The sequence below is a fragment of the Dryas octopetala genome, chromosome 4, assembly GCF_963921425.1.
Source record: "Dryas octopetala chromosome 4, drDryOcto1.1, whole genome shotgun sequence".
NCBI classification, from domain to species: Eukaryota; Viridiplantae; Streptophyta; class Magnoliopsida; order Rosales; family Rosaceae; genus Dryas; species Dryas octopetala.
Genome location: NC_141369.1, coordinates 23,218,997 through 23,246,191, shown reverse-complemented (window position 1 = coordinate 23,246,191; position 27,195 = coordinate 23,218,997). Strand labels below are relative to the sequence as shown.

The following is a 27,195-nucleotide window of genomic DNA, read 5'->3' as shown; positions in this document are numbered from 1 at the left end:
AAGCTAGTCAGGACTCAGTAGTCAATTTTAACTTATTAGAAATCAGGGACAAATTTTAAACAACTTATTCTAATTCAACATTTTAGTAATCCAAGATCTTGCATTTCTGGCATCACCGACTAGATAGATAATCGTGAAATAAACAAGGAGATTGCAGGGTAAAAAAGACTGTACATGATCTGATAATTCAGTCAAATCAATGAATTATGGATCCATCCCAGTGGTTTAGTTAGACTTATCAAATATGAAATAGAATCTTCTGTTCATCTAAAAGATAGATAATCTTATATTTGTGTTTTAGTCTTTTAGACATAAACATAATCAACACTCATTCAGAGAGCCTTTGGTGTAGCTTATTGGTAATTACCCAATAAATCTTAATTGGTGTGGAGCATGTGAGTTGGTAGGTTAGGAGGCATCCAACACATGCTAGCAATCTTGAGGAAGCAATAAAAATTGCTTAAATTATTTATAAATCAATGTCATTAGGTCCAATTATACGATGGATAGGAATAATATTAGGAGATATCAGATCTGCTTCATTACCTAATAATTGTTAATGTTACTTTCACTAGTAACATGCATGCTTCGATGTTGCTTTGCGCCCAGAATAATGGGCTTCATGTTATTGGTGGATGCAACATTAGAAAAATGAAAGAATATGAGGGAGCTAGAGCTTAATATTTATTAATGCCTTTTCTTTTTAATTTTACATTTAATGGGCATGTGTGGATTTGATTTAATACTATATTTACTCATTATATGAACTCTTGTCGTCAACGCAATACCAAGTAGATTGATTGAAAAATTCTTCCCCAATCAATATGTTTACTTAAACGCATAAATCATTCAAAAGGGTTGAATAATGGTGTGTGGAGCGATTATTAGTAATATTGTTAAAAAGAATATTGATGATTATATAAATCGCTCAAAAGGACCGAGTATTATTGTTTGTAATTTTTTAGTAATATTGTAGGCTTTGTAGCAAATTAGAATAAATTAATTGGCCGTCGGTTATTGGGGTATTGCAAGGCCAGTCTCAAGCGTAGACAAATATTGAGGGTCCCCAAATTGTATAACTTTATTATATATTTATATATTATGTTTAAGCTATGTTAAGCTTAAATAATATACATAAAATGTCGAAAGTCTCATTTTCATAAAATTTTAGAATTTAACTGTGAAGCCTGGTATTGGATAATGGATAAGAGGAGATTGAGTTGTGGTGATGGATGATGAGCTAATGAAGTTAGCAAAGTGTGTGAGAGGTAGTTGTCAATATATAGTATATATTCCACAAAGGTACCAAGGACGATTACGATATACCCACGAGGGGGTAACATGCAAATGGGCATGACATGATATGGTTTCCATAATTCCATATATTGTTGTTTGGTACGTAATGCACTAATAAGCCCAAGTCCCCAACTCGACCCCCACCACTGCTTTGCTTAAGTATGTAATTTCATCATCCTCATTCCTCTTTGTGGTCAAGCAGCCACCCGATCACGTGGGTTTTGGCCATCCCTCCCACATATAACATAAGGTTGCCTAATGAGGCCGGACTCGACTACTACTCAAACCCAAACGCAAAGATATATATAAATAGAGATCGAATATATCGAAGCATATATGCAAGACTAGACTCCAGAGCCAAGAATTAATATATATTACATCAATTAGAAAAGAAATACAAAGTGGGCTGGTGGAATGAAAGAAACAAGAGCAAAGACCAGCAATTATGCATGAAAACAAAATGCCATGGCCTTTGGGGACCCTTTTACACATGGGGTGGGGGTGCTCTCCCCTTCCCCTTCTCACCCTTCTGCAGTGGAGCCAACCTAGCTACCTAAAGCTTCATCACAAGAATCTTTTGCAAGATGTTGCTTGGATCGATCATGGAACGTACTACGCATATACATACTTTATACTACTTATATATAGGAATTTTTCTCGAATGCGAGATGAAAAATGCAGCATTAATGCAAGATATCTTCAAACACTTTATGACATCCCACATTTTCCACGCCAAATAAGACCTCTTTATATTTATGCTCAATATCAATAATATTAAGAATCTTAAATTTTAATTTTAAAAGATTTATTATTATATATGTTAGTATTTTATTTGTTGTAAAATAAATAATTTTATCTAATAGATTGCTCATTTAATATATATATATATACATGTGTGTGTACGGCAATTATATTGTTAGCCTTCTTAATTAATTATTTAAAGAAATTAATTGCAAGAAGGTACGTACTTCCTTTAAAGCTAGTTGCTAGCTTGACAGAGTTGTACGTATAGAGCAGAGAGCACGTAGACAAGAAAAGGGCCGCACGAGTTTGCATGCAGTACATGTACTTATGGGCATTAAGTAGCCGAAAGTTTTTTTGGAGTACGATGGAATAGGAAGGTATACGTAGTTAGGTTACGTCCAACTGTCCAATTGTCCAACTCCAACATTAAGCCTCCATGCCCATGGACCAGCACCACGCGTGACTTCTCCTCTGCCACCACTCACCACCGCCTACGGCCCTACACGAACCAACTACCAATGAAGTCAAGGTACTTGTACACTTGAATATACATGCTACGTTACATACCTACATCAGTAAAAATCAAAGTGTATATCTTTATTGTCTTCCTTCGTAATGATAGAGATAGTCGTATAGAATATATGTTACATTCTAGGGAGTGACTCTTAATCACTAATGCATTTGAGTTTTATTATGGAGATAAATTATGAGGGCTGCTATTGGCACACCCTATTTTTTCTTTTTGCACACCCCTTTTGAAAAAAAAAAAAGACCACTTTGGCCCTCCCCTCACCCACACACCCACACACCCCATTCCCATCTCCTCTCCCCCCCCCCCCCGGTACACACCCCATTCCCATCCTTTTTTTTTTTCTTCTTCACCGTCAACCTTGGCCGCCGCCAACCTTGGCCACGCCTGCCATCGCTGGCCACCTCCCCGCGAACAGAGACCACTAGCGACTCTCTCTCTCTCTCCTTCCATCTCTCCTATCTCCCTTTCTCTGTCTACCTTCAAGATCGGTGACCACCTCTTCGCAACTGCCTGCGCGCAGCACCCAGCCCGCTGTCCTCCCACACGCTGCTACACCTCCGCCCGCAGCACCTCGTCTTCCACCTCGAAGCCCAGAATCAGCCACCATTAAAAAAAAAAAAAATCAGTTCGGCAGGTTCGGCGGACCAGTGCCGAACCGGGCTGTTTCGTTCGGCACTCATCCACCGAATATAACAGGATTGTTCGGCGGATGAGTGCCGAACGAAACAGCCCAGTTCGGCACTGGTCTGCCGAACTAAAATTTTTTTTTTTTAATGGTGCTCGGAGGGGAGGAGAGAGAGGGAGGGTGGTGCTGCGGGAAGAAGAGAGAGAGATAGGAGGGTGGTGCTGCGGGGAGGAGAGAGAGAGAGGTCGGTGCTGCGGGGAGGAGAGAGAAAGGGAAGTGGTCGGTGAGGGAAGGAGAGAGGGAGGGAGGTGGTCGGGTGAGGGTGAGGGAGGGGGAGGGGCTGTGTTTTTTTTTTTTTTTTTTTGGGATGAGTTGATGAGGTGTGGTGGGTGAAGGGGTGTGTAGGAGAAATTTTAAATTTTGGGAGAGAGATAGGGGGTGTGTGAAATGTATAAAATAGAGATATTAGGGTAATTAGAGGGGTGTGTTAAAGAGAAATTTTAAATTTTTAGAGAAGATAGGGGGTGTGTAGGAGAAAAGTGTGTGCAAAAAGAAAAAAAAGGGTGTGCAAATAGCAGCCCTCTAAATTATTATGTGTGATCGTAACATCACGTAGTATAATAATATAGTGTTACTAATTCACTTAAATTATAACACGTATACAATTATTAATTTCTAAAACCTTAAACTCTAAAAAATACTCTTATCACCAAAAAAAAGTATTTTATAACAATTTATATGACCTAAAGCTTATCAATTTATTATTAATTAATTTTAAATTGAATGCTCTAATTTCTTGTTGATGTATAAAACTGTATGGGATTCATCCAATAGTGATACCCTATATAATTGGTTAAATGTCTTCCTTGGGTAGAGTAAGGAAGCAACGACTATGGTTAGGGGATATTGGTCCTTAGGGGAAGGACACGTGTTAGGATCCAATTGGGTAGGTTGCTTTTTGTCTCATCACTCAGCCATTGATTTCTTTGCTTCTTTTTCTTTTTTTAATTAAATTGATTTCCTTCATTGGAAAATAATGAAACTTAATTATTGAAGCCCAAGCTTTTTCTGAGCATACTAAAAACAGCAAAATTTGTGACTTGTCCAAATAGACTGTAGGACAGATTCACAGAATGGTGCCCATTAATGACTAATGAGTTATGAGGTACGATTGCTTAACTCCTTATGGCTTGTGGTCCTCGCATCTTTTACCAGCGGTGACTTTATCGGGGTAACAATTATTATTATTATTAACCCCTGGTAAAAAGTAAGAAGGAGGTGACAGTTTGTAAAGAGACAGAAGCAAAGGGGTGAAAGTCAAAAAATATCACAAGGCTGGGAAAGGAGAGAGGCAAAGAACAAATCAATCAATTCAGCGAATAAAACAGGTGCACGTGGATAGACCTACCCACACGTGCACTCAATCATCTATTCGTATATAAAAATAAGGGTTTTGTGGTTCGGATAAAGACGTCAAGAACTAGAAAACAAACCAGGCAACAACACAGACATCTATGATCTCTTTTCTGTCATCGGATACTTTGTGTGCATTGCATGACCCGTGTACTTCTGCACAAATAATTTAAATCTATATAAATATGTTTTTTTTTTTAATTTACTGATTTTTCCTTTTGTTTAATACCATATTCATAATTATATAGTTGGGAACTGAGATTGTGAGTCTCAAGAAAGGTCCCTAGTGTGTAGTTGCACAGTTGACATCGTCTGTTTTATTTACTGTGTAACATAAGAACTTGAGCGGCTTCTCTGGTATTGTATATTTGTATGAGTATGACATACAAATAATTTAGGCTAAATTATAAATGTAACCACCAATTATAATAAGTAGTATTTTAAATTAGTTCACAAATACAAAAATATTTCAAATTAATACACTAACTAATAAAAAATTACAAAATAACATATTTGTTATAAATTGTGTTAAGAAAGACAGTTAAATATCACTTTAGACAACAATGATGTGAATTTTTTTAATAATATGGACACCAAATTTGCTATACATAGATTTATAATGTCATATTGATAAAAAAAAACTATAAAAAAACTATAAAAAATTTTAAACCTTTAAATTTGTTATCATTAATCCATATGGTGTAAATTTAGTGTTCAAATTATTTAAAAAATTCATATTAGCACTATCTATACTAGCATTTAACGCTCTTATTAATGAAATTTGTAACGTATGTGCTATTTTATAACTTTTTATTAATTAGTATACTAATTTGAAATTTTTTTTGTTCATAGACTAATCTGAAATGCCCTTCATAATTGGCGGATACATTTTGTAATTGAGCCAATAATTTAACATGATAAATTTACATCCTAGTATTGAAAAAGTGAAACAGTAATATCCAGTGTTTGTATAGTGGAATTTTTCACCATCATATTACGATGAAAAGAAAAAAAAAAAAAGATGATTCTTTTCTGTTTTTCCTAATTTTAATTTGTGTGTTAATTAAGTTAATTCTGATGTTTTGAAGTGATATTAGTAAATAAAAGCTGAATTTCGATACAAATAGATTTTCAATAATTTGTGTGTTGAATTGTGTACGGGTGTCATCAGCTTGGCGCACGATTCAATAATTCAGAGTAGGGAAATAATTAATGGTTGGGTACTCAATTCTGCCGCTCTGGCAGGAAAAGCAGAAGAGAACAAAATAGAGGCCCTCGTGCAACTGGATGTGTCAATGTACATCACAACTTTATCATAATAATAATAATAACTTATTTTTTCATTTTTCTTTTAATTAATGATATTAATATTAATGTAAAGCAAAGGGCATTAGGTGCATGTGTGCGTGTGGGTAGACATTCCATCTCTCTTCAGCCCTCCTGTACTCATATGGCCTCTCTCTCTCTCTCTCAATAATAATAACTACTATATAACCTTTTGCAGCCTCTACCAGTTGTACCATATCAATGTATTCGATCCTGCAATTTCCGTGCAACTTTCTTTTGATTCACACAAGTCCTATCAGTCACATTTCGCTTTCTCTAATTCTCTTAGCTAATAAGCTAGTTTTCTCTCATCCCCATTTTTATTTTATCTAATCTAGCTTGTTCTAATCGATACATATATATATGTCGGCAATATTGCTCGATCTTAATCATCAGATGTTAATGCATGCACATACCTTAGATTACAGCTTCGAAAATTAAAGGGGGTGTCTATATGCCATTTGTCACCTCCTACACAACATCTATCCAAGCGTACTATTTTTTTATTGTTTTTTTGGGCAAAAACATCCAAGTGTACTAGAAAACTCCAAGGAGTTTCATTAATACATGCACATATTAAAGGGTGTCTACATGCCATTTGTCACTTCCTACACAACATCTATCTACATGTTCTAATGCAAGATGTTTGTGGGAAAACCCACATCGACCCGAACAGCCAATCGCAGCTCGACACGTGGCTGGTCAAACATCCACCTCGGAGTTGATTCTCAGTGGTCAAACTTTGACTTCCACGTCATCACTGATCAACACTTCCTCTACCAGCTCAGACCGGATCTCCACACCGCCCCTCCTTGTTCGGTCCGAGCCGAACCGATGATCTTCCATGGGGTCCAGTGTCCATCTTCCCACGATCATCCCGGCTCGGCTCGGCACAAGAGATGGCTTCCTTCCGAGTTCTGGCGTCGACCAGTTAGGGCTCGGAAAGACTCCAATCTATGGACCGGCTCGGCCTGGATTCCCATACCCGATCCGACCACACATGGACTTCGTGTCTTCACATGAAAACATGTGTTCGTATCGGCTCGGCTCGGCTCTCCGCCGCCATTTCCAGGAAGATCACGCTAGGACGAACCGCCACACTTGAATGCACCTGACACAATCCTCTGACAGATAGAATATCAGGCTTGCATTCATGACTGCTGGGCAGTTTACCTGGACCTTCCAAACCTTGCATTTAATGGAGCATTCAATGCAGCATTGAATGCTGAGGAAGCAAGCAGCTGAGCATGCAACTAGGTCTAACCAGGTGCGTGGGTCTCTGGCAACCATTCATTCACAGGCAGGTAACTTAATCATTAAGTCTTCCTTTGCCTATATAAGACACCACATATGCATAAAATGAGGCACCTAGCAATCCACCAATATACACGCAAAAACACTTGCATTCCCTTCTACAAAAAAAGCCTACCCAACTTGCTGAGAATAACCCAGAACATTTGCCTTGTTCTTCCCATTCTCCCAAGTTCTTCCTTTGTTCTTCCTCACCCACCATCAAACATCATCACTGATTTCATCATCGGAGTGTGTTTGGCTGGTACCACACCGGTCCATCTCCTTTGATCTTGTTTTGTCTACAGGAAGATCTCAACCAGCATCCACTTCATCATCCAACAAAGCACCTGATCAGCCAGGTCAACTTATCTAAGTTGTTGCATCTACCTTACGAGAATTTGCATCAACACAAGACATCCAAGTGTGCAAGAAAACTCCAAGGAGTTTTCACCATTTGTGACATTTTTGCATGTCGCAGTTGGCCGGACAACGAAAGTTTCTATCTTACATCTAGAATATTTTCACTTTATCAATCATGTTGATTATAAGTAATTTCAAGTTCAACTTGAGATATTTACTCTATCCCGGCACCCTACGTACGTGTACATTACAAGGGTGATTGTATGCCATTTGTAACCTACTAGGCTGCTACACAACGTCCATGATCTATCATGTTCTAATGCATGACATCCAAGTGTACTATACAATTCTATCCCAGTACCCATTATTTATACTATAACAGAGGTGGGGAAGGCATTAGAACTCACTCCAGAAGCTGAAGAAATTTCGTGCTCCTCCTATCTCCGAATAAGGTGGTCTAATCGATTTTGAGTCCATTCTGCTAGGTAAAATCCTAAACCCAAACTTACTATGCATGAATTTGTTTCTTTTGCTTGTTTTCTAATTTTATACCTAAATTCTATAGGGTGCCATGGTCCCTCCACAACCACTGCCCTTGATAGCAACTAATGCTTTTGATAAAATTACCATAATCTTCAATTATCTGAGAAAATGATATCTCCTCAAAATTGGTGTTATTTTGGATCACATGGTCATGAGATTCAAAATATCGCCGTAATTTTCAAGAACGTACGGATGAATAAGGATAAAAATAGAATACAATGACAGATTTGTTTAATTTTAATATCGAAAGTAATTAAATTCGTAAATCGACCTTTTGTGTCAAATCTCTTTCCAAGGATCTATTTATGGATCCACACTTTTCTTCAAGTCACCATCCAATCCTCCTTGTGTGCCACTCCAAGACAAGCCATCAGCTTCAAACCAAAGTCAAAAAACAAAATGAGAGTAGATCAGTAGAGGAGATAAACGGAATTTACAGGACGAACCCCTGTCTCATTAGAATCATATAACATGTATTGATTAGACTGATCGATGATCATGTACACCTACTGTACGGTAGCCGCCCAAAGATATATATATATATATATGTATGTGGTGCATAATATACATGAATCATATATAAAATCATCATGATAAACACCAATGATACACTTGCACTTTCATACCAATCAAGATTGGGAAAATGCTAACATCGACATGTGATGGCAGATCCCGTTCTTAACCTTAAATCCCACGTGTCACTACAACAAAAATGAGTAAAATGTATTCTTATTAATAATATATAATAAGGTTACAATTGAATAATAGGAATTAAAGTATCTTGATTTAAAATAAAATGTATTCTATATTGTGTCTCCAATAAAGGATAAATTTTACTCACATTTCTTATAGTATGTTCACATTTTTCATTCTTAAATATAAATTTTGAGTCACTAAATTTTTTTTTTTTTTAAGATATAAATTTTAGATCATTAAATCTGATTACATACAATATAGTGTGCGCACTGTATCCGGTCTTCATTTATCAAGCCTCTCACTGTACTCTTTTGTCAATATTTGCCAAAGAAACCAAAACAAAGAAGGGAAATGAGAAAAAGGTTGATAAATATTTATTAAAAGAAATTTAGGAAGAGATTAAAATAATGGGGGAATTTCTATTACTAGCTAGCTAGGTGTAGGTATACTCTAGCTAGAGTTTTGGTTTTATTTGATTCAAGTGTTTTGTTACCTTTCTGGGTTTTGATCACTACCTTCCATGTTCATTTAATTTCCCGAGTCTTTTTTCGCGGACCTTCCCCTAGCTACAAGCCTACAACACATAGGCATATATTCATCAGGTCCAGCTCTAATAGCAAAAGACAATCTTATGCACACACATCAATGTACTATTTATAGTACTCGATCTTCCAAAGATTATTAATGGCTACCATTAAAGCTTTTAAAGACCACTGCTATCTCGTTATCGATCGGCCAAAAAGAAAGGAAAAAAGGATAGAACTGATATGTGTAAATGATTCCCTTGCCCTTGTGTAATGAAAACAATGTTACATACTGTGTGCGCATGTTTATGTGTTCTGTACTTCTGTGTGCGTATGCTGCTTAACTTAAATGTTAACTACGAAGATTACCCACAAATTACGGGATTAAAAGTAAATATATTTTTTGTTTTGGCCAAGAAAAAAAAAAATTTTTGTTTTTCAATCATTGAAGCAAGAAGGTAAAGGCCTTCATTATGTTAAGGGTAATTTTGGAATTCCCAAGTTTTTTGCAACACGCCAAATCTCGAATGATATTGAATCCATGGATGTGATTAGCAGAAAACTGATCAGTGTTTATCTCACTCTCCTACAAATAAAGCTTCCTGATAATTTTTCGCTGGTGAAACCGTGAAAGTGGTTTATTACCGCCAGATTTGATATGCTGCTTGCGATTGCACGTTGGTGTTGCTACTTTTTCTTGTAGTGGTTCGAGGGTTGGAGCTCCATTACCTTTGATTCTTTGAAAGACGATCAAAATAACACTCCAAAAAGTCAATAGTACGGTCCACACTCCACATCTTCAAACTGCAACAAGGGGCAGTCCAAGTTTTCAAACTTGCAGTTAGAATGGAACCAAAATACAGTCACTCTCTCTCTCTCTCTCTCTCTCTCTCTCTTCACTTATTCACATGGTAACCAAGGCTCTGTCTTGTTCTAGTTTTTCTAATTCCATTTAGCAGATCTTGTTGACGGACATGTGAAGCCGTGAAGGATTGGGGTGTGGACTGGGTACTTTTGTAAAGGGTCCAATGGGGTGGTGTGCATGTGCCTCGCCACATTTGCCTTCAAATTTACCATTTTAGAGAGTTGTACCCTTCTCTAGTTTTGCACTTTGCACCATACCCATATTATTTTTCTGAAATCAAGTAAGTACACTGTACACCCAAACATTAAATAATAAATACTATACCTCGAAGGGTCCGTTTGATTCACAAATTAATTGGAATAAATTTTTTGAAAAATCAATTTCTTTACATTTTTCAGGAGGAATAAAATGTGAAATTCTCGTTCCTATTTTGGTAAACTTGGGAAAGTAAATTAGGAATTAGAAACAATAAATGTTGTATTTGGTTAGTTTTTTAATTGTATCATAATATATTATTTATTTTGAAATAATAACAGGGTTATTTTTGTTCAAAAAGAAGTAATAAATGTTTTCTCAAGAAAGGGGAAATCAATTTCATTGCTCCAACAAGGGTTTCATTTTTCCCTCAATAAAAGCATCAGGTTCCCTTGGGTCAATAATTGATTTCTCTTCTCTGTACTTACCAAACATGAGAATGAAATTGATTTCTCATTTTCAAACCTCCAAAACTTGAACCAAACGGGCCCTAAATAGTTCACAACATCTGCCTATTTTCCAACCTAGCCACCTTCTCAAACATAAATTATATAACTTCTAACATTTTATCTTATCATAGTCTGATATGTTACACTATTAAACTGTCAATGTGAAATAAATTGAGTAACTTTGAAAATTTAAATTTATGTTTGTCGAGCGGTGTGATAAGTTAAAAACTTAGGGAAGAGTTAAACATTTTTGTCATTTAGGGGAGTGTCTCTAACTTAGATTTAATTGGATTTTAAAAGTCCAAATAAATCAAGGTATCTCCAACTCAAATTTTGATGAATTCAAAAGAAAAATTAAAGTGTCCTCAATTCAGATTTTAATAGATTCTAATAAAATTCAGTTGTCTTAAAAAAGTCATAAATTTCATTAAGTGAAAGATTTAGATATATTTGAATATATTTTTTACACATAACAAATTTCATAAAAATTTTACTCAATTTTTTAAAATTTTGATAAATTTTAAAATCTGAGTTGGAAACATCGGTGTTAGATCAGGGTACCTAAGTTATTAGGGTGCATGTATTGGTCCATACAGTCTTCCTTTCTCTCTCTCTCTATGCATATGGTGGTTGAGACTTGAGAGGCCTATATATGCACCCTTTTGGTTATCTATAAACTAGAGCATGCCCATATACCATTGAATGCTCTCTTTGCAGTTTATAGGGAGAGCATCAATGGCTGTGTTTGTGGTGGTAGTACTCGGACTGCTCTTTGTGTTCTGCATCTGCTCTGCTTTGCTGAGATGGAATGAGGTGAGGTACAGGAAGAAAGGTCTGCCCCCAGGTACAATGGGCTGGCCAGTTTTTGGGGAGACCACAGAGTTCCTAAAACAAGGTCCAAACTTCATGAAAAACCAGAGAGCAAGGTGATTATTGATTAATCATCGATAAATACAAGTTTAGCTACTGGTTTATGTATTTCTCTGTTTCTGTCCTGTACTAGGTGGCTTATATATAACTTGGGTTTTGCTTTTAAGCACAGGTATGGTAGCTTTTTCAAATCCCATATACTGGGGTGTCCTACAGTGGTTTCCATGGATCCTGAGCTGAACAGATACATCCTAATGAATGAAGCCAAAGGCTTAGTTCCTGGCTACCCACAGTCCATGTTGGACATCCTGGGGAAATGTAACATTGCAGCAGTTCATGGCTCCACTCATAAGTACATGAGAGGAGCATTGCTTGCCCTCATTAGCCCAACCCTGATCAAACACCAGGTTTTGCCCAAAATTGATGACTTCATGAGAACCCACCTCAGGGATTGGGATCACAAAGTCATCAACATCCAAGACAAGACCAAAGAGGTTTGTTTAATTGTTTCTGTAACATAACCTTAACATCCCTTTTATGTAGAAAGAAACCAAATTTTCATATGATTTTGTTACTTACGATTGTTTCAACTATTCTATTCTATGCAGATGGCACTTCTTTCATCGCTTAAGCAGATTGCAGGAATTGAATCAAGCTCAATTGCTCTACCATTCAAGACCGAGTTCTTTAAGCTCGTCCTAGGCACCCTATCATTGCCTATTGACCTTCCTGGCACCAATTATCGCCGTGGATTTCAGGCAAGGAAGAACATAGTCAGCATGTTGAGGCAGCTCATAGAGGAGAGAAGGGATTCCCAAGAAGTCCATCAAGACATGCTTGCATCTTTGATGATAAGTGATGAAAACAGACACAACCTCACTGAAGAAGAGATAATCGATCAGATAATAACAATTTTGTATTCGGGTTATGAGACTGTTTCTACTACTTCAATGATGGCTGTGAAGTACCTCCATGATCATCCAAAAGTGCTTGAAGAACTCAGAGTAAGTTGAAGAGGATGTGTCTTTCATTAATTGTTCATATTGTTGCATATTTCTCATGCTTCTAGTCCTGACTTTAAGTGCTGTGCAATTTGCAGAAAGAACATTTAGCAATTAGAGAAAAGAAAAGGCCAGAGGACCCCATTGACTGGGCTGACCTGAAATCTATGCGTTTTACTCGTGCGGTAAGAGATTTCTCATTTCTCAGCTTTTGATGCATCATTTGCTTTGTTGATTAATATTAATACCAGGTTTGCTAATATCTGTTATACTCTGCTATTTTGGGCCTGCAGGTGATATTTGAGACCTCAAGATTAGCTACCATTGTCAATGGGGTGTTGAGGAAAACCACTCAAGATATGGAACTCAATGGTGAGTCAGCAAAATTTCAAAGGCATATATGTGTATATTTATGGGCTCAAGAAACATTTTTGCAGCCAGCAATAGCATCATTACATTATTGGCACTTTTGGGCACAAATATGTGAAACAGTGCATAGACATGACTCAAATGAGTGATGTGTCCATACCCTATGATTGTTTACATAGCATATTTAATAATAGGATTTATGATAAAGATCGTGGTGGACCATGCCTTAAGCTAAGGTTCATCAACAATGGCAGACCTTAAAAGTGTTTTACATTTACAACTAGCTAACCACACCTTTTCTTGTATGCTTTAACAGGGTTTTTGATTCCAAAAGGATGGAGAATCTATGTTTATACAAGAGAGATCAACTATGACTCCTTTCTGTATCCTGAGCCATTGACCTTCAATCCATGGAGATGGCTGGTTAGTGTCTATCATTATTATTATTATTATTATTATTATTATAATTATTATTATTTTCTTAGATTAGTAAATTTTCCAAGTAATGTGTGACCAAATTTGAGTATGAATGCAAAAATGCAGGATAAGAGCTTGGAATCTCATAGCTACTGCTTTATATTTGGAGGGGGCACAAGGCAGTGTCCAGGAAAGGAACTGGGTATTGCAGAAATATCCACTTTCCTACACTATTTTGTAACTAGATACAGGTGAGTAAATAGTATATTACCCAGATCAGAATCCATAAAATTTTCCCATGATTTTACTTTCCTGAGAAAAAAAAAAACAAGAAAATACTTTTTTATTTTATCTGATGGGTATCTTTAATATTCCTCTTGCAGGTGGGAAGAAGTTGGGGGAGAGAAACTGATGAAATTTCCGAGAGTAGAGGCACCGAATGGACTGCACATTAGGGTCTCAGCTTACTAACTAATTTGTGTACATGAAAAAAAAATTATATATATATATATGTATCAGATGTATAGCATATCAGAGCAATATGATGTATGAATGTAATGTTATAACATGCTAACATTAGAAAATGAATGAAATTGAGCATTTTCTTTTTGTCGGCTAATGCAATGTTCTGCAACCAGAAAAACTGTGTGACTGACAAATATATATACATTTCCCTAGACCCTGCTATATAGCAGAGACTCCAACCTACCTATACAGACTTGCAGTTCGGGTCACTCGAAATGAATTCCACATTAATTTATATATTCCTATAAAAAAATAGATGTAGGTGTACAAAAGGAATTTAATGTGGTTTTTATAAAATCTTTTGCATAATGTACAGCAAATTTATACCTGTATCTTAGTATCTGAGTCCATGGAGATAGAATCGGAGGTGATGTTATTGTGTAGCATGTGGGATTTAAATAGGGAGACTTTCAGGATCTAATTATTGATCTCCAGAAATTATTAGGATACAGAAAATTTAACTATTCCAGCTCCCCTGCCTGGTCAAAAGAATTTATATTGTAGCATATACCTCTTATATGGTAGCCTTTTCTTAAAACTGAAATATTCAAATTTGTTTTATTTTTGTAAACATTAGAAAGATTTAAACTTTTGACTAAGAGTGGGAATGGGTCGAATTAGTTGCATATCGGCCAAACAACCGACCGGACCGACAAGGCTGATAAAGTCATTTCTTACAACCAACCAACTCATTGTGGGTTGGTTGCTAATAAAACTGATATAGATGGGTTGGTTGGAATTATTAGACTAACATTTGATCAATTTCAAAATTAACATCTGAACAAACTTTGATGGGTCGATTGTTGGTAGAATTATCGGATGACCGATATTTGGTCAGTTGGCCGGTAAAAGCGACCTATTCCCACCCTTACTTTTAACCTATTCTAATCCTAAGTATGACCAATTGAAAAATAGTTTGGGCCTGAAATTATAGTAGTAATGTGGAGCATAGGTTCCAATTTTGGGCTTGTATAGACTAGGCCTAGACCATAATAGTAACCTGAAAGCTTTGACAACAAATGGGTTGGGCTAGATAGAAAATCCGAATCTTTTCATTAGGGCTAGGCAATCTGAAGACTTTGTTGTTGACCAAAAAAAAAAAAGAAAAAGAAGACTATGCATTACTTCTTTTTGATATCATTTTCAAAACGACTTGTGGCTACTGGATTTCATGGGTTTCTCTTGAAGCACCCTGACACACTAGGTCTGGCAGGGTAACACCCACACCAGCACCACCCATTAAATGTGCAATGCAAAATCACATGGACCAAGTTGGAGTACCATAATGCAAATGGGTTTTAATTTAAAGTCCCACGAGGAAACGTAAAGAAGCAGGCTTGGGTTGCTTAATATGAAGAAAAAAGAAAAGCCCAAATGTGAGTGAGTGCATGTGAGCTGCCACAGCTCCCCAAATCAAATCATATGAAATCAATTGCGGGAATTAAGGTTGTCCAGTTCTGAGTCCAATATGCGTTCACTCACTAGTTTCCCACTAATTAACGCAAAGACAAACACCACGTCACCACACGAGCCCCTGTACTCGTGTACGTGTGTGTGAGTTTCCAATCCAACACGCCTCTTAGTCTCTTACTCCTTTTTAATTTTCACTCCGCTTTTTCCTCCGTACCCAATGATTCATTGTTGTGTTATGTTTCCTTCGCAATTGTCGGTACTCAAAACCTGTGGTTACTATGTCCCAATTGAATTTGGGGTCTTTTGTTTTTGGAGTAACATTAGTAATACCAAATCTTACACTAATAACTATCCAATATTTTCAGATTGAATTTCAATTATCTACCTATATTGGGGACTATACAATTTATGTGTAATGTACTTTCGTATGAGTTACAAATCTAAATTTTAATATTCAAAAACCCGTCAAATCTTAATCTACCAAGACAAGCTATATGGGCAAGACATTCTTTGTGCTGTTTATGGTAAAATAAGAGTAATTTTTCTGCTCCCAAATCTCAACAATTACCACTTTCTCTCTTATAATAAATATTTCACTTGTGGTCAAAAAGTACTATATATATATATATTAATTTGCTATGTCAAAATCTATGCCCCACAAGCAGTACAGTGTCACTTCCAGCCTCCTTGCAACATGCATATATGAAAACCAGTTTAAATGGTTTGTTTATGTTTGTGCAGAGACTGACTCTGTGACTCATAGTCATCCAAGATCCAACCAATCAAAGTACCATAAACTCTTATTGATGACGTGGACGGTTCACAATGCATGCAACTATCAACTATCAACCATCCACCAAATCTTAATGAAGATTCAATGCATGATATAGAATCAGAAGCTGAAAAAGCTGGTCAAGTCCTTTTAAAACACAACCTCTCAAATCCCGATCTTCTTCTAAAGTCTTGGCTTTTGAACAATTCTCAATTCTCTTTCACCTTTAAATCTCGGACACGTTTCCTTTGAACCCCATACTCGTGCCGCTTTTTCCGGCTCCTCACGTGCCACCACGTCTTCTTCCATTTATATTCCAACACAAACTCCCTCTCTTCTGCAAGCACACCATCACTCTCTCAAACTCTGTTTCTCTCTGTTTTCTTCTACAATGGCTTCTTCTGCCACACCCCTTTTGAAAGATGAGCTCGACATTGTGATCCCCACCATCAGAAACCTCGACTTCCTCGAGATGTGGAGGCCGTTCCTTCAGCCCTACCACATAATCATCGTCCAAGATGGTGACCCTGCCAAGACCATCAAGGTCCCTGATGGCTTTGACTACGAGCTTTACAACCGTAACGACATTAACAGGATTCTGGGTCCGAGGTCCAACTGCATTTCCTTCAAGGACTCTGCTTGCCGCTGCTTCGGCTACATGGTCTCCAAGAAGAAGTACATCTTCACAATTGACGACGACTGCTTTGTAAGTTCTCTGCCTTCTCTTGGTTTCCCTTTCTTTTAATGGTTGTTAAACGTTAAGCCTAGATCTTGTTATCTGAGCTTTGATTTCATTGTTTTGTGTGAAATTTGGATGATTTTCATTCATGGGTTGTTCTGTCTAGTTTTATTTTTATATGTTTAAATTGTTGTTTTTCTATATTTTAATGTCTGCTACTTCTGATGTTGTAATGGTGGCACAAAGTTTGAATTGCATTAATTAGCATTTTAAAGGTTAGACTAATTGAAAAAGAATTGGATAGTGAGCTTTTTTTTTTTTTTTTTTTGAAAAAAAAGCTTTTCATTGCTTATGGATTGAACAATATCTGCAGATCGCAACTAAATTTTTTTTTTCTTCTGTTTCAATTGCACCATTCCACCATTTTAGATTTGGAAGTTTTCTTACATTTAATTTGCCTTAATTTCTCTGTTGGAAGAAGTTCATTACTAGATTTGTTTATATGCCAAATATGGCGTTGGTGATTGGTTTAAATTGTTTGTATGTGCAACTTGCTTCTGTCCTTTCCTCTTCCATTTCTGAAAAACTTAATATCAAATTGTTTGTACTTAAAGCCTGCTTTTGCTTGCATCTGATTTATATTTTAATTTATTGGCATCTAATTTAACTGATCATGGTTTTCTTGTGTAATTTTTGTTGTGATCTAATATGCTTAGGTTGCACAAGACCCATCTGGGAAATTAGTGAATGCACTGGAGCAGCACATCAAGAACCTTCTTTGCCCATCCACCCCATTTTTCTTCAACACCCTCTATGACCCTTTCAGAGATGGTGCAGATTTTGTTCGTGGATACCCTTTCAGTCTCCGCGAGGGTGTCCCAACTGCCGTCTCTCATGGTCTCTGGCTCAACATCCCCGATTATGATGCACCTACACAGCTTGTGAAGCCTCTTGAGAGGAACACCAGGTAGCTAGACAGTAGACACTTCCTAAAACAAACAAAAGTTCATCTTGCATTGTATGTGTTACTATGCAATATGATTCTTAACATTGTGCACTTATGCTTCACAAGGTATGTGGATGCTGTCATGACAATTCCCAAAGGTACTTTGTTCCCAATGTGTGGTATGAATTTGGCTTTTGACCGCGACCTCATTGGCCCTGCAATGTACTTTGGACTCATGGGAGATGGTCAGCCAATTGGACGCTACGACGATATGTGGGCTGGCTGGTGCATCAAGGTCCCCTACCCTTCTTTGTTTCTTCCATACCATATGCCAATGTGGCTTTCCTAACAATGTGACTAATTATGCTACCATTAACAATGTGTTTGATGGTATGTTAATGAATGTTTAGGTGATATGTGACCATTTGGGACTGGGAGTGAAGACAGGTCTGCCTTATATCTATCACAGCAAGGCCAGTAACCCATTTGTGAACCTGAGGAAGGAGTACAAAGGCATTTTCTGGCAGGAAGAGATCATCCCATTCTTCCAAGCAGCTGTTCTTCCCAAAGACTGCACAACTGTTCAAGCTTGCTACAAGGAACTGTCCAAGCAGGTCAAGGAGAAGCTTGGCAAGGTGGATCCCTACTTCGACAAGCTCGCCGAAGCCATGGTCACATGGGTTGAAGCTTGGGATGAGCTTAACCCAGCTGGAGGTTCTGCTAAACTGGCCAACGGCAAGGCAAAATGAGAAAGAAAAAATATTAAAAATAAAAAATCGATTCATCTGCAAATGCTCTTATATTACTTACTGTACTTTGTTGGAATTATTATCATAAATTAGTTTAGTCTCATTGTATCTTTTATCCTCCTCAGCCATTTTTGGTCAGAGCTTGGATTTGCATATCGGCCGGCAGATGTAATTTTATTTATTCACTTCGTCCAATGAGTTAGTGCAATAAAAATATGTAATTGATTTAGCCTTTCATTCTAGAGATAAATAACAGAATCATTTTTATACATTTTTGTTGTCGATGGTCATTTAAGCTTTGTCTAACTTAGTGGCCAAAAAAAAAAAAAAACACTTTGTCTAACTTAGTTCGAATTTTTCATGTGTTATTGAACTGAGAACGTGACTAAAGTTGGTGCCCCATAAAATCATAAATTCCCAATTGCCCAAAGCAAAAACTCTTGTCAGTCAATAGTTAGAGGCATAGGAAACTGGGAGCTGTAAAACTATTCAGTCATGATATAATAATTTTTTTAGATTAATAATAAGTATATAATTGAAAATATGTGTACTTTCGAGTTTTAAAGTAAAAAACACACATTTTCCTCTAATTTTGGAAAAAATACAAGAACGTGATACTCCCATAGGCAGGCCATTAAGTGAAGTTTTGAGTATGGGAGATTCACTTCAGTCATTGGTTATAACAAAATGAATTTCAGATCTACAAAACCAGAATGCTTCGTCAACATAACTTGAAAGCTGATCCAAGAGATATTGCTTACAAACTCAAAAGTATATAACTAAAACAAAAAATCAAAACTTGTCTTTCAATCTCAAAATTGCTGTAAATTGGCTTCTAATTTCACTAGAAAGTTGCGGCTCCATATAATGAATTTAACTGTGGGGTACTTATGTTGGTCGAGAGAGGAGCTCTCTCAGTCTCTTTTCTCTCACTATCCAAATAAAAAGCTTTTGTAATAGGAGTATGGAGCTCAAGGCCAACTTGGTTGACATAGCAGGGACCTTCTTTTCATCAACTTGGGGCGGGCTGATCTTCAGTCTTTTGACGCTTGGCACCATGTTCCTCACCGTCTTCATGGTTAAGAACTCCATTGACAGCCTCTGGACCCAAGAGAGAAATGTGTTTGCTAGTGATTTGACGACCAGCCCTAAGCTTTGGGCCCCAATGCCTTTCTGGATTTGGAAGGAAGCGCGCTACCTTCTTGGTTTGTGCCTTGCTAAGGGACGCTACAGCTCGAGCAAAATTAGCCTGCCAAAAGAGGAAACATGGCAACAATAGAATTTTTAGCCACATGCCAACAAGAGAATTTAAACCCATTGGGGTTGAAATCAGATGCAGGATGGCTGATTCGAAATCAAAAAATCATTATGCATATCCGAGAGTGCAACATGGGAGAAACATACTTGAAGTACAGGTTCCTTGGCAAGTATAACGCTTCCTGACTGATCTGGAGGTTGAGCTTTCACCGGGTGATTTTTTACCTACACATAAAAGAAATCTATAATATTATACCATCCCATAGCCCAAGACAACCAATTAGTGAACAAGACTAATCTCAAGGAAAGGCTAGTTCAGTTAACAAGACAGGAGTCACATGGTAAACAAAGGAACCACACTGGTTTTTGCAGGGCACTAAGGAAAGCAAAGTGCAGGAACCTTAACGGCTGTCAGCTAAATGAAAAAGGAATTTACATGCATCACACGAGAAACAAGCAAGAAGTGGGACGCCTTACCCAGCAGCGCATTATGTCCCAAATGACATCCATGGGAGCATCTGATTTCAACCCCAATGGGTTTACATGAGTTCCAGATATACGATATCCTGCATTGATCACAGCAGAACGGAAAATCACTGCGGATGGGGAAGTGCACTTCAGTGTGGCACAGAGGTTGTGCAGACTCAAGAACAAAGGAACATCAGGCAATTCCTGCGATAATAAATTCACATTATTAAAACAACTGCATAGGAAGTATGGTTGGGATGAGGTGTGGAATGGCTAATTAACATCTAATAGGATGAATATCAAAACAAAAGGCACACCTCTGAAATTGTTGTTAGTACAGCAGAGATGCGATCATAAGCAGGATACCGTTCCTTCATAGATTTCACATCTGATAGTATGGAAGTCACCCATTCTTGATCATGGATAGGAGCAGACCATATAGGCCCACCCATATTGAATTTCTTCCCACAATCACTGCAATCTTGAGGAACAACAGGACCAAAACCTGGTAGATATCTTACACTGTTGTTCTGAAAAAGTAAAGTGACACCTTGTCAACCACAGTATTTACATATAGTACTAGTAGTGGGAAAGCATGATTATCAACATCATTAAGATCATTTTTGTCTTCAAAACATGAGCACATGCTAACATTCAAGGCCTATCATATAAGCATCACACCTTGGTGACAGTCCTTCCAATAGGCTGAAGATGAAAAGAATCACAACCAATGCACTGATAAACATAGGAGAGCTTAAGGGGAGTGTTCTTCATTGCACTTGCAGAACTGCAACCAAGTACTTGAGTTATCAGTCAACAACGAAAGAAAGAAAAGTTTCTTAGCCTGATAGATAATATTTGAACAAATCCAAAATAAATAGGCAACATACGAGTAGACACGAACAAAAACTCGAACATAGAAGTCCATCTGAACAGATAGCACAGGAACAATGTACCGTTTGTAACGATTTGCATGACTCTGCATTGTATAAAGAAGAAATTCATTATGCACCAAAAAGAAATATATATGGAGACAATACAACTTATCAAAAAAGCCTGCAATTCAAACTTAATCGAAAATCTATAATTGTTATATCATTACACAATAATAAAACACCCCAGAATTATTAAAGTGAGCAACTAAAAAAAATCACTGTAAATAGTTGCTATAGAAAAGGTGTGCTAAAAAATATATTACCAAGACAATTCTAATATAAATTCTACTTCCTTCTGGAAAAATTGTTAATGACACGTTTCAAATAGTTCGCATTTTCAAGGTAAAAGCCATAATCGAGGGCATAACGATACCTCAATGCAGGCTAGGAGGATCCTCAAAGCCATTTCGTGGCAATATTTCCCTCTCAATGGATAGGAACCATATCTGATACCACCAAACAGTTCTTGATAGATAAGTCTATGACACGAAATAAATGTTCAACCAAAGTAAATAAACAGAAAGGTATGCGTGCTTACTTTGAATAGCAAACCTCCCCATTTCCTCCACATAGCACTGCCATATCAGTTGCCGTACACATTAGCATGCCTCCATCAGCAACAGATTGAACCGCAGAGTCCAAGAAGACAGAGGGAGAACCATAAGGATCAAGATCAACCTAAAGCACCAATAACAAACAAAGAGTACGTTAGTGGTTAATGTTAAAAAGTGCTAACATGATAGGAATCATGCCCAAAGAAACTCTCTCCGGTCAAGAATATAAATTAGAAGAAATGTGGGTAATAACTGTGAAGCCTGAGAAACGGTTAATGAAACCAATCCCAGTCCATTCTTTAATAAGACAAACATTTTTCAGGTTATTTTATTTTATTCAAGTTTGGGGTATAGATAGCACTTTTTAATCATATTCAGATAAACCATTCTAAACTCAAATGCTTTGAGAGTTAACATAAACATATAAGACAGCATCTGCATACCACATCAAATTCTTTTGGGTGGGTGAGCATATGCACACGAGCATCAGCAAGATGTGATTCCACCTTTGAGCATGCAACTGAACCATTGAACTTGATGTTTCTCCTACAAGCTTCAACTGATACTGCAGGAAGGCAAATAAAAGTGATAACTCTTCTAATGCTTAGGTTTAATCAGAAAAGCTAATATGCAGCTACATAATAGAAATATATGCATGATTTTAATTATATGGTCGGGGACTGTTTTCAACTTTAGAGCTAATAATATAGTTAATATATAAATATGCTATTTGTATATATCAATATGTATCTACATAGGACCTAGAATCTTATGTACCTCTTTGGGACCATGCATCCATTAGTTATGCATTTAAACAAACAAAAGGACCTAAAAGGTCTTGTATCACAAACATGGCCATTATATGCTTCTTCTTTTCTTAATATCATAGAGAAAATCTGACAATTACCTTTATCATTGTCTAGGGCCACAACTTGACCAATCCCTTCTACTTCACGAGCATACCTAAGAGCTCTTAATCCAGAAGCTGACAAGGCCTGTGAACTCAAATGGTACAAAAGAGAAACATTGATTTACATCTTCCAGGACAAAGAATTCAGATATAAAAGGAACTAATTAATTGATCAAATCGAAGTTCATGCAAAAACCTCAAGCACTCTTGGTAGCTTCAGTTCCCCCCGCCCTTTTCCCTCTGTGGTCTTGCCTGGTTCTTCTGAAATGCTACATGGTTCATCTTGAGATATCTCTTCTGGCATTTCAGAATCTCCATTAGATTTTCCATCATTCATAGCAGATTCATTAGACGCTTCTTCTACAACAGGTTCTGAAGCATCTTTCTCAGACACCTTTGGTGCTGTTTTTGTTTTCTTGGACAATCTTGCTTCATGCTCCTCTTTGCGTTTGGCTATAAATGTCCTCAGAACAGCAATGGATATGTCTCTATTGTTAACCTAATTATAACAGAGTGAAACAACCAAGATCCTTTTATATAATGAAATCTCAAAGACAACCAGAAATGCCGGAGGTATTAATGCAACCAATAAATAGTAATACTTGAAACTCAACAATCACATAAATCACAGAGCATCCACTACATAGTTTTTAACATACAAAGAAAAGTTCAGTTAACATAATTGGCATAGGATATTAACTGTTGGAAATCTGTAAATGTTGATCGCAATGGATAACACACAGATTTTAATTCGACACCAGAGACCTGTTGGGCTCTAAGAACATTAATCACACAAATTAGACCTTTAACACCTCGTACCTTTTCAATTGAAAACTTTAATTTATTTTCTTTCCTGCATTGTTTTTCTAGCAACCAAACGCAACTTTTCAACTACTAACACTGACCCATCAAACTTCCGATTCAAACCACGACTCAAAAACACAGAACCCATAAATTTCATCCCAAACAACCCATCAAAGCCAATAACCCAATGCAAAATCAGCAAAAAGGGAAGATTTTGGCACCTGGGTTTTGTTGTAAAAGACTTGGTTTTTAGCATGCATGAGAATCTCAGCCTCTCCTTCCTTGATGATGCTGTAATCACTGAGATCCGTCGACATTGTTCCTTCACTTTCATGCAAAAACAAGTTCCGGGTCTCTTACTTTTCGTGGCCCTCTTCTTGTCTTGGGTTGGAAACAACCGCAACACTGCCAAAGCAATAGGCTTTCCCTTCCTCTTTAGAAGCTTTGGTTGGAGAGAGTCTGTTCAAGGAGTCTGAGAGTTCTAGCATCATACTAAGGAGCTTTTATATGTACACATGCTTGTTAGTTTGAAAACCCTATCTGTCACTGCTGCTGCTAAATCTAATTGGTATTACAATTTTGATTTTTCTGATTCTCTTTCTCTTTTGTTCTTAAACCCTAATTCTTACCCGGTGCACTGTAGAAGTTGTTAGTGGATTTTTGCTAACATGAGCTGGACGTTGTACGAGACCGGTGAATGGGCACTTCGTGTCAGTCCCAACTTCCGAATCCGGGGCGAGTCCTCGATAGCTATTTTCTTTTTATTTAAAAAAATATAAATATCTACTATCTACTCAGACTACTCCACAACCATTGCATTTTAGCATGTAAATATCTTTATACCACCCAACTATAGGAAAAAATTTGTTGCCGCACCCAGCCATTACCCAACAAACCAGCCGCACCCTAACCACAGCCTACCAATAGTTTAGGCTTCATTATTACTAGAATTTACGTCTATGCCATTAACCAAGCTCACAGCCCACAGCCCACAGCCCGCAACCAATCCCATAGAAACTGCAACCAAGCCCACAAATTGCCAGAAGCCCACAAACAAACCGCACCCAAGAAAGTCCACAGGACAGTTGGAAGCCCAAAACCCCCCAGCAGCCCAACCCACCTCACGAAAATATCCCACGATCTCTCCCACGAACAGTTTCAGACCCTCTCTCCCACGAACAGTTTCAGAACCCATTTCAATTTTCCATACTCCCTCCTCCAAGATTTCTCCTTCCATTAGAAAAAATTTTGGAACCGACTCCCCCCCCCCCCCACGAAAACAGTTTCAGAACCCATCCCCCTTCAACTTCCCCACTCCCCCCTCCAAGATTTCTCATTCCATCACTGAAAGAGTTTCAGACCCACTGCCCCCCACGAAAACAGTTTCAGAACCCATCCCCCTTCAACCTTCCCCACTTCTCCCCACCACGATTTCTCATTCCATTGCGAAATCAGTTTCAGAATCCACTCCCTCTGAACTTCCCCCAACTCCCCCCCCCCCACGATTTCTGATTCCATCACGAAAGCAGTTTCAGAACCCACTCCCCCCTCCGAAAACAGTTTCAGAACCCACTCACTCTTCAACTTCCGCCACTCACCCCCCACGATTTCTCATTCCGAAATCTACTCCTTCTCCTACAAACCAACACATATATTAGCTGAAGAAACCAAAATCGACAACAAACATAAAGAATTTTTGCAGAAAAGGTAAGTGTACATAATTTTCTTCTCGGTATTCTGGGACATAAAAATTTGTGGATATTCTGGGTAAGTGTACTAATGTAACTATATTTGAATTGAATTTGTGTTTCTTATGCAAATTTGTAGGGTTCTAAAACTGTGACTACTTTCAGCAAGGTCACTAGTATATTCTAATAACTGTGACTACTTTCAAAATTGCAGGGTTTAAAAAATGGCAAAGGGGAAGCAAGCAACAAAACAAAACAAAGCACCGAAACATAAGGTAAAACGACAAAAAACAATTGCAACTCAATTTCTAAATAAGAACAGTTTCACTTAGTGTAGGAGGAAATAGTTTCACTTGGTGTAGGAGGAAACAGTTTCACTAAGTTGCATAATGTAATATGGTTTCGTGATTTGACTGATGTAGTTTCACCTAGTTTATGCAAGTTGCACAAATTTATGTAACTACAACCAAGTCTAGGAGGAAACAGTTTCACTTAGTCTAGGAGGAAACAGTTTCACTTAGTGTAGGAGAAAACAGTTTCACTTAGTGTAGGAGAAAACAGTTTCACTTAGTGTAGGAGAAAACAGTTTCACTTAGTGTAGGAGAAAACAGTTTCACTAAGTTGCATAATGTAATATGGTTTCATCATTTGACTGAGCTAATTTCAAGCACATAATTGTTCTTGATATAAATTCACTTGCTATAAATTCACTATAATTATCCATTTACACATAAACAGTTTCACCATAATTATCCATTTGCACATGTTTACTTTACTTTACTATAAATGCAATGTAACTGAATATGGGACTAGGAAATGTACCTGGACATGTTTCTTATGTTTGAGTATACCTTGACATGTTTCAATTCATAGCATATCCTAATAAGTGTAACTGTTTAAACATTTATAGAGTCAGAAAAAATCACCAGCGAAGGACGCTAAAAGGAATCCAGGTATACAATATCGATCTAACCTGGTGAGCTTTTTGAATATCCTCCAAAGCATCAAGCCTAGTCTACAGCAGAAGCATCTGGACAAGTTAAAACAGACTCCTTTTTGGACTTTTTTCGATGCCTGCAACAGAGGATTAATAACAAAGAAAGAGCACAGGAAATCAGACCAGCAGATCCACCAAATCCTCAGCTTGTATGACACAAGAACACACAAATTCAAAATTGGGGGAAGATTTGAAGCAATTGAAGTTGAAGATGTTGCACAGATGTTTGGGTTGCCAAGTCATGGAAAGGAAGTACAAATCGACAACTATGGCTGCACAAGATGTGATTCAAGTTTTGTAAAGAGATATTTCAGTGAAGACATAAGAGTGACCAAAAAAGAAGCTGAAAATGCACTTACAAAAGCCCTTCAAGCAGACAGAACGGATGATGTGGTGAGGCTGATTGTTATCTTGATGTTAACTATCATCTTCTTTGCAAATTCGGGGTACACACTTGCATGGAATTTAGTCTCCCCGATAGAAAACATCAAGAAAATGAAATCGTTTGCATGGGCAAGAGCCATAAGAGATTTCTTGAGAAATAATTTGAGGAATAGTCCACAGGGCAGTTCTGTCAGTGGATGTGTTATAATGATTTTGGTACGTAATTACATTTTTCTATTTTTTATTAATATTATTTTACAATATGTTGATATGATTGTAACTATATCTTTATTTATTGTATCTTCACAGTATTAGTTTTGTGAGAAAACTAGAGTTATAAAACCAATAGAAGGAAGAGAAAACATGAGTCCAACAATTGTAAAGTGGGACTTGTTGAAATTGATTGCAGCTTTGAGAAAGACAAAACTTGCAGATATAAAGGTAAAAATTTCTATTCTAATTAAGCTGTAATTGTATTATTAATATACTGAAACTGTTTTCTCAATGATACTAACACTAATGTAAATGTGCAGTTT

At 37.2% G+C, this 27,195-nt stretch overlaps 3 protein-coding genes across 3 annotated transcripts; 2 read left to right on the top strand and 1 right to left on the bottom strand.

Moving 5' to 3' along the window:
• The first annotated feature begins 11,571 nt into the window (after window positions 1-11,571).
• Window positions 11,572-14,197, top strand: LOC147288435 (cytochrome P450 85A-like). The gene is made up of 8 exons (XM_086240463.1): window positions 11,572-11,847; window positions 11,964-12,285; window positions 12,400-12,795; window positions 12,891-12,977; window positions 13,086-13,164; window positions 13,478-13,584; window positions 13,705-13,829; window positions 13,962-14,197. The coding sequence occupies exons 1-8, from the start codon at window positions 11,624-11,626 to the stop codon at window positions 14,047-14,049; spliced, it is 1,428 nt and encodes a 475-aa protein (XP_086096589.1). The 5' UTR covers window positions 11,572-11,623; the 3' UTR covers window positions 14,050-14,197.
• A 2,411-nt stretch (window positions 14,198-16,608) lies between these two features.
• On the top strand, window positions 16,609-18,820 carry RGP1 (reversibly glycosylated polypeptide 1). Its single transcript, XM_086239864.1, has 4 exons — window positions 16,609-16,994; window positions 17,684-17,934; window positions 18,040-18,208; window positions 18,324-18,820. Exons 1-4 carry the CDS (start codon window positions 16,680-16,682, stop codon window positions 18,660-18,662), a joined length of 1,074 nt encoding a protein of 357 aa, XP_086095990.1. The 5' UTR covers window positions 16,609-16,679; the 3' UTR covers window positions 18,663-18,820.
• Window positions 18,821-19,313: 493 nt separating this feature from the next.
• Window positions 19,314-24,155, bottom strand: LOC147288433 (tRNA (guanine(26)-N(2))-dimethyltransferase 2-like). Its single transcript, XM_086240104.1, has 12 exons — window positions 23,812-24,155; window positions 22,983-23,285; window positions 22,784-22,871; window positions 22,320-22,441; window positions 21,861-22,000; window positions 21,696-21,768; window positions 21,278-21,366; window positions 21,069-21,174; window positions 20,705-20,917; window positions 20,397-20,591; window positions 20,067-20,144; window positions 19,314-19,911 (listed from the first exon to the last, which is right to left on the bottom strand). Exons 1-12 carry the CDS (start codon window positions 23,905-23,907, stop codon window positions 19,675-19,677), a joined length of 1,740 nt encoding a protein of 579 aa, XP_086096230.1. The 5' UTR covers window positions 23,908-24,155; the 3' UTR covers window positions 19,314-19,674.
• Window positions 24,156-27,195: the final 3,040 nt, after the last annotated feature.

What these genes read in the sequence shown, in the direction of transcription:
- LOC147288435 (XM_086240463.1), top strand. Translation starts at nt 11,624, where the DNA reads ATGCTCTCTTTGCAGTTTATAGGGAGAGCATCAATGGCTGTGTTTGTG. An exon ending in CTATGCGTTTTACTCGTGCG is followed by an intron (nt 12,978 to 13,085) that starts GTAAGAGATTTC and finishes TTGGGCCTGCAG; the next exon opens with GTGATATTTGAGACCTCAAG. An exon ending in TCAATCCATGGAGATGGCTG is followed by an intron (nt 13,585 to 13,704) that starts GTTAGTGTCTAT and finishes GCAAAAATGCAG; the next exon opens with GATAAGAGCTTGGAATCTCA.
- RGP1 (XM_086239864.1), top strand. Translation starts at nt 16,680, where the DNA reads ATGGCTTCTTCTGCCACACCCCTTTTGAAAGATGAGCTCGACATTGTG. An exon ending in CAATTGACGACGACTGCTTT is followed by an intron (nt 16,995 to 17,683) that starts GTAAGTTCTCTG and finishes TAATATGCTTAG; the next exon opens with GTTGCACAAGACCCATCTGG. An exon ending in CCTCTTGAGAGGAACACCAG is followed by an intron (nt 17,935 to 18,039) that starts GTAGCTAGACAG and finishes ATGCTTCACAAG; the next exon opens with GTATGTGGATGCTGTCATGA.
- LOC147288433 (XM_086240104.1), bottom strand. Translation starts at nt 23,907, where the DNA reads ATGTCGACGGATCTCAGTGATTACAGCATCATCAAGGAAGGAGAGGCT. An exon ending in AGCTACCAAGAGTGCTTGAG is followed by an intron (nt 22,872 to 22,982) that starts GTTTTTGCATGA and finishes TTGAGTTCACAG; the next exon opens with GCCTTGTCAGCTTCTGGATT. An exon ending in GTTTTTGTTCGTGTCTACTC is followed by an intron (nt 21,175 to 21,277) that starts GTATGTTGCCTA and finishes ACTTGGTTGCAG; the next exon opens with TTCTGCAAGTGCAATGAAGA.